General features: G+C 40.1%; 2 protein-coding genes across 3 annotated transcripts in view; one reads left to right on the top strand and one right to left on the bottom strand.

Annotated features, from left to right (window-relative positions):
- Positions 1-371: 371 nt before the first annotated feature.
- Positions 372-6,256, bottom strand: si:dkey-12e7.1 (uncharacterized protein LOC557553 homolog). Its single transcript, XM_034686551.1, has 3 exons — positions 5,972-6,256; positions 4,404-5,023; positions 372-4,204 (listed from the first exon to the last, which is right to left on the bottom strand). Exons 2-3 carry the CDS (start codon positions 4,965-4,967, stop codon positions 3,617-3,619), a joined length of 1,152 nt encoding a protein of 383 aa, XP_034542442.1. The 5' UTR covers positions 4,968-5,023; positions 5,972-6,256; the 3' UTR covers positions 372-3,616.
- A 4,905-nt stretch (positions 6,257-11,161) lies between these two features.
- chka (choline kinase alpha) overlaps positions 11,162-12,831 on the top strand; it is a 29,174-nt gene continuing 27,504 nt past the window's right edge. For both annotated transcript variants that reach the window (XM_034685679.1, XM_034685677.1), the window contains exon 1: positions 11,162-11,644. In XM_034685679.1, coding sequence (XP_034541570.1) covers positions 11,409-11,644 — 236 coding nt within the window. In that variant the 5' untranslated portion in view covers positions 11,162-11,408. The remainder of the gene's footprint in view (positions 11,645-12,831) is intronic.

The raw sequence follows: 12,831 nt of genomic DNA, 5'->3' as shown, positions 1-12,831 counted from the left end.
ATTTGTTTTATATGTTCAGGGTCTGAAGGACTTATGGGTGTGAAATGTTTGGGGTTTGGTGTTGTAGGTTGCTTCAGTTCTAAGCAAGACAGGTTTGAATGACCTCAGCCTCATCTTCAGGGTCCAATGTGGTTAAAGTAGACCGATTCAAAGTCCTTTTTTATTATTCCTACAAAAAAGAAGGTTCCTGAAATGTTTTATAGCACTGAACACTTCAAGGCCATCAGACTCCAGTGACAAAGACACAATTATATCAAAGAGGAGGTATAACACTCATTTTCAGGCTCTGTGCTTTGGAGCTTCACATGATTAACAGCTCAAAAAAATGTTTTGTAAAAGGACAAAAAAAAAAAAGACCCGAACAGGATGTCTCTGTTGGTACGTTTCACATTCATTATGCTCTTCTGAGGAGATTCAACGACCAGTGATGTCACAGTTTGAGCAAATCTCTGCTCCCTCTCGTGAGACTTTTAAAGAAGCCACTCAGAGCTCATTTTGGGATTACTCCCAACACAAGTTTACCTCACACCTTGAAACTTTCCCCACATTTAGTCCTGACTTGCAACATTTTAACTTCATGTTTGTTGATAATGTATGAAAAAGAACCTTTTATATGAGTGCATACCTTCAGGGTTTTAAAAGAGTGAGCTTAGACCCAAAACATACCAGTCAGTGCAGCTTCTTCAATCTATTTCTGTTCAGCGAGTCTCTAAGTACAGCGTTGGTAAAGCTGTTTCTGGTTACAAAGTGAAGGATCTCACTTAAAGCTCTGTTTCTGTCGCACTTCTCTCGGTTATGTTGTCACAGTGAGAGTTAAGACGACGACCTGATAAAACCAGCGCTGTTGATCAAGTGCATCACCACAAAGATTGAGTTGCAGCACTATTTTTTATAACCAGTAATCATTTAAACTCCTAAATATGTGACAGAGGGGGAGGTTTCATATTTCAGAAACTCATTCAGTCCAACCAACTCAAGAGAAGGAAAACCATTGAGCCACACTCCAGGCTGAGGTTTGACTTTTAACAGCCTGATTCTGCAGAGAAGTCAAAGCAGCTCGTCAGCTAACCAGACGTCAGTTTCAGAGATCATCCTCTCTGTAAATGTTTACTTTGTTGACTTTCTCTTTTTTATTTAGACCTATTTAAACTCCTCTCTGAACGTTGAGGATTATCACATCCATACAAGTTCAAACTTTTAAGCTCAGTTGTGCTTCCCTCCTCATAAGTCAAGTAACTAAACGTTACACATCCTGATCAGCTGCTTTGTTTTTTGTAAACCTTGTTTGTAAATCCAGGCTCATGACTCACACGTGCATTAGATTTGGGAAAGATTAGTTGAAGAGGGCTTATCACAACAAAACTACATTTCTCCAAATCTTACATTCCTAACTTAAAATTATACCAGGCTGAATAATCTTAATAGATTACTCGGTCTCAGCAGATGTGTGTCTAACATGAGTCTGGTCCTGCTCGAGGTTTCTGCCTGTTAAAGGAAGTTTTTCCTCTCCGCTGTAACTAGCTAAATACTGTGAGGTGTAATGCTCATGGTGGATTAAGGTGGGGTCAGACTGAGTCTTATCCTGTCTTGGTGTTGGGTCTCTGTTCATAATTTGACATAGAGTGGTCTAGACTTGCTCTGTTTGTAAAAGCATCCAAAGATAACGTTTGTTGTGATTTGGTGCTATACAAATAAAGATTGATTGATTGATCGCTCATATATCATACAGAGATAATATTTCACCAGTCTATATCTCTTTTAAATATGTAAATCATGTTGGAACATCCCAAAACTGACAGTCTTTAAATATCTAGTGTTTCAAATGGTGTTCCAAAATCAGTCTCATGTTCCTGTTCTTCAAATGTTTGATCAGACGTCAACGAGACAACCTCTAACAGCACAAAGATCAGACTTTAGAATCGTAAACCTGGGAAAACACCAACCAATCCCTGCCATCAGGAGCCAAATGATGAAACCAATCAAACCCCGTCCTGCCATTCTGCCCGCCTCCTGCAAAGCGTACATTTCATGTTTGTTTGTGTTTTTAACTTTCACTATGAGAATGTTTTGGTGTTTTCTTACCACTGAGTGAGACATGAGTTGACGTAGTGCAAAACACAAACCATGTGCTGAGGACCGATTTTGAATCAGTCACCATCATATGGATCATATAATCAGCAGCGCTCGTGCATGGGAGCGGGGGTGTCGTTTTGGAGGAGCTCCGAGGGGAGGGGGGGAGGGGTTAGACGAAATCCTGAGGAAATGCTACAATCAAATTCATGCTAGTTTTCTGTGACTAACAACCCTAGCTTTAATGTAAGAGGATATTAAGGTGAATAAAAATGACCTTGTGTGCACACGCTGTCATGGTCTTGTGTTCACACAGGGTCAGAGAGCGTCATCATCTCCAGTGTGCCAACGATTGTCCACCATCAGTGGTTACAAAACTCCAGCTGTTCAACGGGTTGCTTCAGATATGTGGTGTGATTTCATGAACTCACTGAGTCTAAAATAGCTTCAAAACTTCTACTCATCATGTTTCATTGTGTTCTGGCAGAAGTAAACGATGACACAGAGAGTTTAGTTTCACGTGAGTTAGATTTAAATGACTAACATCTAAATACTTGTGACCCTCTTGGACCCGTTCAATGCTGCTTGTAGCTGTAAGTTAGACAGAGGCTGTGTGGACGACTCAGCCCCACTGACCCGGGGTCAGTTACTCTGACTGTGCAGAAGCATTTTGCTCCTTTACTTTGTCACAAGTTCATCATGAATGCAGATTGTTTAACATATGCAAGGTGCACGTGATCAATTTAAAGTCAGATTTACTGTAAACATGGATTTAAGAAGTAGACGTTACCAAACCATTCAATCAACAAACAAACAACAACACTACACTACGATACGGCACACATCAGCTTCTACTGCTCACTAGGCGCCTCTTGTTCCTCCACCCACAGAGAGAGCTCGTGTGAATGTTTAAAGAGGACGCTGTTAGACTGTGTTAAAATCTGAGATTTCAATATTTGGACCTGGAAATATTGGGACTGGATATGAAATGACACCTGACCCTCATTAAACAGCTCTCTCTTTACATATCAGAGCTTCGTCTCATCTTGTCCTCCCTTAATTACAAACTTGACTTATAATTGATTCATTATTTCAAACCAAACATGATATTTTTACTTCATGATATGTTTCTTTTGTTCTCGACCTCGTGCCTGAGCATCGATCTCTCTGAAACAAGGATTAAATCTAACTCTCTTCACATTCTGTCTTCCAGCTTTTAAACATCCTGGGCCTCACACACCTGGCTCAGGTAGAGGTCGTAATGTTTCCAGCATAGAGTCTTTGTGGAAATGAAACTGGACCTGCACGACACAGTGCATTCAGCTGTTAGGGGGGGATTGGAAAAACAAAAGGACCACACTAAGAAAGCCTCTCTTATGGTAACATCAGCTTCCTGTTTAGATTTAGAAACACATTAAAGTCCTTCAAGTGTCAGTTTGTATCTGCAGCTATGTGCAGCATGCGTCCCTTAGTTCATTACAGTGCAGGTCATTCAAAGCTGAAACTTCAGCTGAGGAATGTGATTCATTTCATGTCTTCAAGTTGGCTACCAGAGCCAGCTGTCTAAATGTTGAATGCAGTAACAGGACTGTCCCAGGATGGCAGTCAGCTCCCCATAGCTCTCCTGTCTCCATGTGGGGAGCAGCCTCTCATTGTTGAGGGCCTGGAGTTTGGGCGTCCCTTCCCGCAGGACGTGATACAAGCAGGGCCACCGGCTCTGGATCCTCAGCCTGGTCTTCCGGTCCAGAGTGATACCGCGGACAATCTTCTTGGCACGAAGCTCACGCAGAGCAGGCAGCTTAAGGCAGGAGAAGACCAAGCCACGGCTTGGCGAAACATCCAGGAACTCCAAAGACTGGGACTCCAGGATGTACGAGATGCCCAGGTTTCTTAGCGGCACCAGAATGTTCAAAGTCAGAGACTTCAGGTTGGGCAGGGATGTGGTCAGTGTCTGCAGGGCCGAGGGGGTCACTCCTTTAAAAACCCAGAAGTATTTCAGCTCAAGGACCCGGAGCTGCTGGAACTGAGTGAGCAGGGACACGGACATATCGGACCAGTCGAAGTGAAGCCGCATCTTTGAGATGCGCGGGCACCTTTGGGTGAGTTTTGTTAGCAGCTCCTGGAAACTTGTGACCTGTCAAAGTAAACAGCATGTTATCCATCATCTTGTTTAGGTAGTCAACGAGAGTGTGCAGTTTTCTGAGGTCAGTGAATTTCAGTTACCACTTGTTGTAGTTGAAATGTGAATTTCTCTCGTGCATGTTTATTTGAAAGGACTAATAATGATGATAGTAATAATAGAATTGTTGATAAAGTCAAGAATCAAAAGTTACCTGGTCCATTTTTGTTATGCTATCCTGGTGTGAACTGGAGCTGGAGTGGACTGTGAGGTCCAGAGGCTCAAGCAGAGTAAAGGTCCAGTTCAGGTCTAGGTGGCTAAGGTCTCGGCAGTGCACGTTATCTAAAAGGTGACTAAGCAACTCGCACCACTTGTTGGAGTGATCCCCGAGGTCAAAGCTGGCCTTCAGCGTGAGCAGGCTGGCATGGCGGGAGATGAGGTGGTGGGTGTAGTGGTGAACCCAGGATTTCCACCTCTCAAACTCGCGATTGGAGACAAGCAGACCCTCCTGACCCAGATGGAAAACACCACGACGGGAGTAGTCAGCCACCCTCCACAGCTTCCATGAGCGGACCAGGCAGCTCCAGCTCAAGCAAACCAAGGCACAGCTACATTTATCCACCTCGTTCAGAAATGACAAGACGTGCAGCTGGCACTGCACGGGAAGGGAGTTGAAAGGGAAGTAGTCGTCAACTGCTTTTCTTCTGCTGCTCACAGGAACCAGAGGTCTTTTTGGAGGCGACATGATGCAAGATGAGGGAGTGATAGGGGTAGTCATTGGTGGAGGTGGGAGTCTCCACCTGCTTTGCCATAAATATTTCTGCAGGTGACTTCCTGAAAATAAAGAGAAGAAACAGAACTGCTTTGAAAAATTCAGTATTTCATCAAGTTGCTGTTTGAGGTAACATGCAAAATGAGAAAAATCACCTCCACTGCTGCACAAGCTCACCAGAAAAGAGAACAATTATCACAAGTTCAACATCAAGGAGATGACACAGTTACATTTAGAAATGCTGATAAGAAAAGTCCTAGAGTCAATGAATGTAGATAGATAGATAGATAGATAGATAGATAGATAGATAGATAGATAGATAGATAGATAGATAGATAGATTAGGTTTATTTTGGTCTGCATCAACAACCAACACTTCCCTCCACAACATAGGAGCCATGTCAAAATCACAAATGAAAACAAAAACATAACAATCACTGAGGGATTCATCAACCAAGAAAATATATATATACATATACATACACACACATATCTATGTGTACATGCATACGTACACATACACATGCATGCATACACAAGTACATTCATGCATACATATAAACATGCATAAACATGTAATGTATTAAGAGGCTTGATCACGAGTCTTTGACCCAATCTTTGAATACTTGGTTCTAGTTCAAGTCCTCCTCACAATTACATTATCATATACAGAGAGTTTGGAGTGTAGATGTAATTAAACAAATGTGAATTCACTATTTAAGTGGAGTTATTTCTGTACTCATTGTTACATGCAGCCAGTATTGTGTTATCATTACCTTCTGACTCATGACAGACAGTTACCATCAGTGTTAGGAGTCCTGTAGGCTCTTATAACAACCCAGATCTCCTGATACACTTGATCACAATTACATGAAGTGACCTCCGTCTGCTTGTAATATGACAGCTTCGTTTACTGCTCTTTAAAAGTGATCCCAGGGTTACAATGAAACGAGAGTGAGCACATTGTAATCATTGCAGCTTGAACTCATTTGTCCTAAAGTCGTGTTTTACCTCTTTGTCAAACAGGGTTCCTCTCGCTCTCCGGTTAAAGGCTAACTTGCTAAAAGCTAAGATCAGACAAAGAAGTGTAAAAATATACGCGAACTATCCGCGTTGGTCATGACTTTATGGGGATTGCATTATAATCAAACATATCAGTAACTCTCTAGCTGCACCAGTGTGTACAGATAAAAAAACATTCACTAAAAAGTACTCGGTAACTAGGCCGGCTAGTTAGCTTCCGAACAGCTGAGTTCTGTTGTTGTTTTTGTTGGGGGCTCCTTGGTGATGACGTCATCAAAGTGCGCTGGGATCATCGGCTGGGAGATGCACGTTTTTCTCAGCAGTGTGGCGCCGCTGGGCGGTGTTTAGCGTTTGAAAACGCAAGAATATCCCAGAGACACAAGAAAGAAAATAACACCAGCGAGAGGGAGACACTGGAGCACGTTTATTGTAGTGTTTGAGACTGGAGGGACAAGTTCTCCGATAATAATAACACTGCCGCTTCTACTACTACTAATTACTACTACTATAACAACTACTACTACTATAACAACTACTACTACTACTGCTACTACTACTATTACTACTATAACAACTACTACTACTATAACAAAAACAACTACTACTACTGCTACTGCTACTACTACTATTACTACTATAACAACTACTACTACTACTATTACTACTACTACTATTACTACTACTACTATTACTACTACTACTATGACTAATAGTACTACTACTACTACTACTATAACAACAACAACTACTACTACTACTGCTACTACTACTATTACTACTATAACAACTACTACTACTACTATTACTACTACTAATACTTCTACTACTACTACTATGACTAATAGTACTACTACTACTATAACAACAACTACTACTATAACAACTACTACTAATACTACTACTCTAACAACTACTACTACTATAACTACTGCTACTACTACTACTACTACTACAACAACAACTACCACTACTACTACTACTACTACTATTACTATGACCACTATTACTACTACTACTACTATTACTACTACAACTAGTAATACTACTACTTATAATAATACTGCTTTTACTACTACAACTACTAAAAATGATAATGATAATGCTGCTTCTCCTCCTACTACTACTAATACTACTACTACTAATAATAATAATACTAATACTGCTATTACTAATAATACTAATACTACTATTACTAATAATACTACTACTACTACCAATACTACTACTAATACTACTACTACTAATAATAATACTACTACTGCTACTATTACTAATAACAATAATACTAACAATAATGATAATACTTCTACTGCTAATACTGCTACTAATTATACTACTACTATTACTAATAATACATTTAATACTACTATTGCTAATAATAAATTTGATACTACTACTAATACTTATAATAATCATACTACTACTACTACTACTACTACTACTACTAATAATAATAATAATGGTAATAACAACAACAATAACAATAATATCAATAATAATACACTATTTATAAAACATTTTTTTAAAAAGGGTGACAAAGTGCTATACAAATGAGAGACAATAATCAGAATCAGAAACAATAAATAATAATAACATAACAACATAAAATAATGAGAAATCAGAAGACAATGTGTGGAATAAAGGAGATATATTATTTAAGACCACACATGTAAAAAATAAATGCAACAATGTAAAATAAAAACAAACAAATAGAAATTCTGAAAACCACAAACGGATGGAAGGAACTGAAACTAACATTGTAAAGGGAAATATTAAAAGGTTAAAACAATCAGAATATCATACAGATCAAATCCTGCCTATGAAACTGTGAACAATGAATAAAAGCAGTTGGTGATAGGTCGCTTGGATAAAGTTTACAATCAAAGAGTAAAAACCTTACATCCCTCCCCTTTTTGTTTAGAGCGTTTTACACATGTATCATTCTATGGTGTCAATTCATCATCGTGCTTCTCATGAGCTCTGCTCCATCATGTATATTAAACTCGAGTTTAAACAGAGACTAAGGATCTTTTTGATTGTCATCCAAAGCCACCAGGTGGCACTACGTGTATGTAAAACGGAGCGTGGTGCTGCAGGTTGCATGAAACCAAATGCCTCCTCCTTTTCAAGCATCCTTTGTCACTACACTAGAGCCCTGCAGCTCTCTATTCGAGGCCTCTGCAGGACCAGTCTCCGCTACGACTCTGTCTTTAAGCTGGTCCTGAAGGAACATGCAGAACAGAGCTTTATAGCTGATTCGATGTAAGAACTCAATCACAGAGGGCCAGTGGATTTATCATCTTATTGTAGTGATGTTCAGTTCTTTGGAGCATCAGGCGGATTCATACAATGTGTCCTTTCTGCACTGTGAGCATTGGTACGTGTCCGCATTGCACTGTGGTTTTTACACTCGGTGATAACAGTGGAATGTCAAAGTGGAGTGTAAGATGTAGTCTCTCTCTGTCGGGACCATAGACTGTAAAAAATATGGACGTAGTATCCGTGACGTCACCCATCTGTTCCTGAGAGCTGTTTTGAAGCAAATCGACGGCGGCAGCCATATTGGTAATGCGGAACTCAACTAGGCAGAGTGTGACGTAGTGTGAGTCTCTTAGCCAATAGCTGTGTGTTCCCGACCGGGAGTCACGTCAGTCATGTCCTTATTTGGGCAAAACTCATAATCTTAATATCTTCTTAACCGTCACGTTAGAAAAAAATTCACCCCCCCGTACAGTGTGTGCCATTAGAGAGATTAGCGTTGTAGGGCCAAGCCGTTTTTTGAACCAGGCTGTAAACAAGTTTATTAATGCTGCAAAGATCGTCTTTTTCCCATTCATATCTATGTGGTTTCCGGTGTTTCTGCAGCCAGCCTCAAGCGGATTTTCGATGTATTGCAGTTTATATCACTTCCGCATTGGCTTCATCGTTTGAGACCGGAGTTTGCCGCTTGGTCGGGACTGGTAAGCCCCCTCCCTTGACCTCAAAGGGTCTGCTTCTGCCGGAACGTGACTAAATGTTGGGGTAACGTGACAGATGTTCGTGCTGCTTTCGAGGACTTCAAGGAAAGTACGACTTTGAGGTTTTAGCTGGTGGAAACACCCTGTCCGACACTGTTTTGGATAAATGTATTGGCCGTGGGCCCCATTAACAACTAGGGAATTAAAACATGAGATTGTTGGAGTTAAAATTAATCCTGTGGTCGATAGAAAAGCACCACACTCATTATTTAATGCGTTGTGGACGAGTAGCACTGAATTTAGAGTTGCATCAATCTTATCTGTATGATAAGTCTTTGTTAAATTGTTGACCAATAAACAAGTACTGGTGCAATAATTTTTCAGAGATGTGTACTTCTCTGACGACATATAAATTCATACATTTAAATCTAATTATTTAACGTAGGAAGAGAGGATACACACCACAGAAGCATGTGAGGTATATATTGACAGAACACTGGAAAAATGTCCCTCCAAAAACAAGAAAAAAACAAACAATTTCAAGGTACTTTTACCTTAAAATAAGTGAAGAAAATCTTCCAATTGAACAAGTGAAAATTTGCTTGGTAAGATTTCTTAAAATAAGACGTAATATTTAGAAAACTGTGATCTTAAAATAAGCAGGGAAAACGTATCTTAAGCAATATTTTACGAGTATTTTAAAGCTTATGTCTCAGAATAAGACAGGAATGATAACAATTAGTATTTTTTCACTCAAAAAAGTTTTTTGCACTAATACATTTCATGTATACTTCTCCATTTGAGATATATTCACCTTCATTTGAGTTGTATTATAGGGACACTTCTCTAGGTTTAAGACCATCTTGTACTTGAAATAAGATGACAAAGTTGAATTTGAGCATTTTGAGATATAATGTCTTCTCATAGTGAGCTGGATATACTAATATTCAGTCATGTTGTTTTTTAGGATAAGCCAGCTATGCTCTAAAGTAGGTGTGTCATTGTGTGCATGTAGTTTGAGGATGTTTATTTTTTTATCTGATTTAGAAGAAACAGTGTCTGAAAACTGAAACCCACCCTTAAAAAAAACAACTTTTCTTTCTTTCTTTCTTTCTTTCTTTCTTTCTTTCTTTCTTTCTTTCTTTCTTTCTTTTATCAATGGAGCTGTTTTCTGATAGATTCTCCAATGAAATGCATTTACTTAAATCAAGGAAAGGGTTTGTCTTAAATCAAGATTATCTGCCTTCTACTAATAAGATCTCAGCCATAGACTATAAATAATGGACGCAGTATCTGTGACGTCACCCATCTGTTCCCGAGCGCTGTTTTGAAGCCAATCGACGGTGGCAGCCATATTGGAAATACGGAACTCAACCAGGCCTAGTGTGACGTAAAGAGGCGGAGTTTGAGCCTCCTAGCCTCCTAGCCAAGTCAGTCATGTCCTTATTTGGGCAAAACCTTGTAATCTTAATATCTTTTGAACCGTCGCTTTAGAAAAAAATTCAACCCCCGTACAAAGTGTGTGCCGATAGAGAAATTAGCTATGTAGAGCCAAGCCGTTTTTTGAACCAGGCTGTAAACATGTTTATTTCTGCTGTAAAGATCGTATTTTTGAATTGGTGTGTATGTGGTTTCCTGTGTTTCTGCAGTCAGCCTCAAGTGGATTCTCGATGAATTGCAGTTTATAACACTTCCGCATGGGCTTCATATTTTGAGACTGGAGGTTGACGCTTGTTCTGATAGATTCTCCAATAAAATGCATTTACTTAAATCAAGTAAAGTGCTTGTCTTAAATCAAGATTATCCGTCTACTACAAATAAGATCTCAGCTTGAAAAATGTATGAAATGTACAATAAACCTTGTTTCTTCTAAATTACAACTCAAAACAAGATCATTTCAAGATTGTTTGACTGAACAAGATATTTAAGATGTCTTAAAACAAGTCCCTCTATCTTGCTCAGATGTTACTTGTTAAGTGAATTTATCTTAAATCAAATGGGAGAAGACATTTATACTCAAAATGAGACAATTTCACTTGGTAAGATTTGGAGTTTTTGCAGTGCATATTGTTAAATCCGTATGAACGGTGTATGATAAATGCCTGCTGGTCCCTGAAGGCACCGCCGGGTTTGTTTTGGTCCTGCGGGGCTGTGTCCGAGCCAACCAATCAGAAGAGAGAATGGATGCGGATACGTGACGTGACCGGCCTTGACCCGCCCACCCACGCTTCCCCCTAATCCAGCTCATCCCTCGCGTTTTATTCATTCCTCACCTCGCTGCTGGAGACGACACTCGCTTTAACTAACGACCGATACAAGAACCAGAATCAGATCTCCGTGCTTTCATTTACAGACAGACAACACACCTTCATCACTAATAAATCCTCCTGCGTCACACACCAGACACACACCAGGCCAGACTCCGGATATCGTTCGGCACAGATTACTTCTCTCTTTTAAAATACAACATGAAAACCAAATTCATCAACGGGGTTTCTTCTTCCCCATCCATGTCGCTGGGGTTGTTAGTGACCGAGAACGCCCTGCAGGTCCAGCCTGACACCGAGGAGGACTGCAGCGACCTGGATCGCCTAGACCAGCCCGACATGGACACTCAGCATAAAGCGTATCTGTGGTGCAGAGAGTTTCTCCACGGAGCGTGGAAAAGCCTGGATGAAGACGACTTCCACATCACCATTATAAGGTACATCGTGTTCATTGAGCTCTGTGAGAGATGTGGAAGGCCCATTTGGTTTAGAGGAGGCTAGGATGAGAGGGCTGATGTACCACCCAGTGCGTAATGTTACATATACAGTACTGAGTCTAGACTCATGATGTCATCCTCAGACAGAATCCAGATCTGTAACGGAACACTATCAAGACAACTGGGTACTGTTACTGATATTCATTTAAATGCTGTTTTACACACCTGATAGTTTGAGCCTCTGAATACAGACCACCATTCCCTGTGGATGGACCAGCCCTCAGATAAACCGACCCCAAAACCATGCTGTGTTTGTCTTTAGATACATCTGTGACTGCTTTAGTAGATACAGAATTGATTCTGTATTACATTTGTGCAATTAAAACTGTTTTATTCTCTTCAAATTGTACCTGTCCTTTAAAATGTGGTGTGTTGACACACTGGTAGGCCAAATTACCTTCCATTCTTATGTTCTTTTGCTGCCATGTACTCAATCAATCCATCAATCTTTAATTATATAGCGCCAAATCACTCTGAACGTTCTCTCAGTTCCAAACAGAGCAGGTCTAGACCGCACTCTATGTTCAATTATTAACAAAGACCCAACATCAAGACTGGATCAGATCCAGTCCCATCTTACAGACAGGACTCAGTCTGATCTCATCTTAATCCACCATGAGCAGAGCACTTTGCAGCATTTAGCAAGTTACAGTGGCAAGAACAAACTTCCTTTAACAGGCAGAAACCTCCAGCAGGACCAGACTCATGTTAGACACACATCTGCTGAGACCGTGTGAGGGATAGAGGGAGATGAAGAGAGAGAGAGCGATGATAGTCTTGTCTTTCCAATTAGATTTATTTTATTAAAGTCACTTAACATGATGTCTTCTGTGTTTTCTGTAATGCTCATAATACAATCCTCTAATAAACAGCTCAGCATAGAAATGGAAAAGCTTCCAAACCCATAACATCAGTTTAATTAAGGTTGTAAAGGTTTACAGGGATAAGTCAGTCTGGAGACTGGAGGTCCACTTTTTGCTCTCTAAAGCTCCTGTGAGGAGTTTTTTAGCTGGTTGGGTAACACATTGAAATGGATAAGACTTATTAGAGCAAACAACACCATTAGCAACGAGAGTGACATTTTCTATAATTCCTGATGCCTTCAACTGCTGCGAGGGTGTAGGTAT

The sequence above is a fragment of the Notolabrus celidotus genome, chromosome 6 (genome assembly GCF_009762535.1).
Source record: "Notolabrus celidotus isolate fNotCel1 chromosome 6, fNotCel1.pri, whole genome shotgun sequence".
Taxonomy (NCBI): Eukaryota; Metazoa; Chordata; class Actinopteri; order Labriformes; family Labridae; genus Notolabrus; species Notolabrus celidotus.
This window is presented reverse-complemented; position numbering and strand designations above follow the sequence as displayed.

Bases quoted from the DNA above. Each gene is read 5' to 3' on its own strand.
- si:dkey-12e7.1 (XM_034686551.1), bottom strand. From the start codon at position 4,967: ATGACTACCCCTATCACTCCCTCATCTTGCATCATGTCGCCTCCAAAA. The intron at 4,205-4,403 runs GTAACTTTTGAT...TTACTTTGACAG, and splicing joins GCATAACAAAAATGGACCAG to GTCACAAGTTTCCAGGAGCT.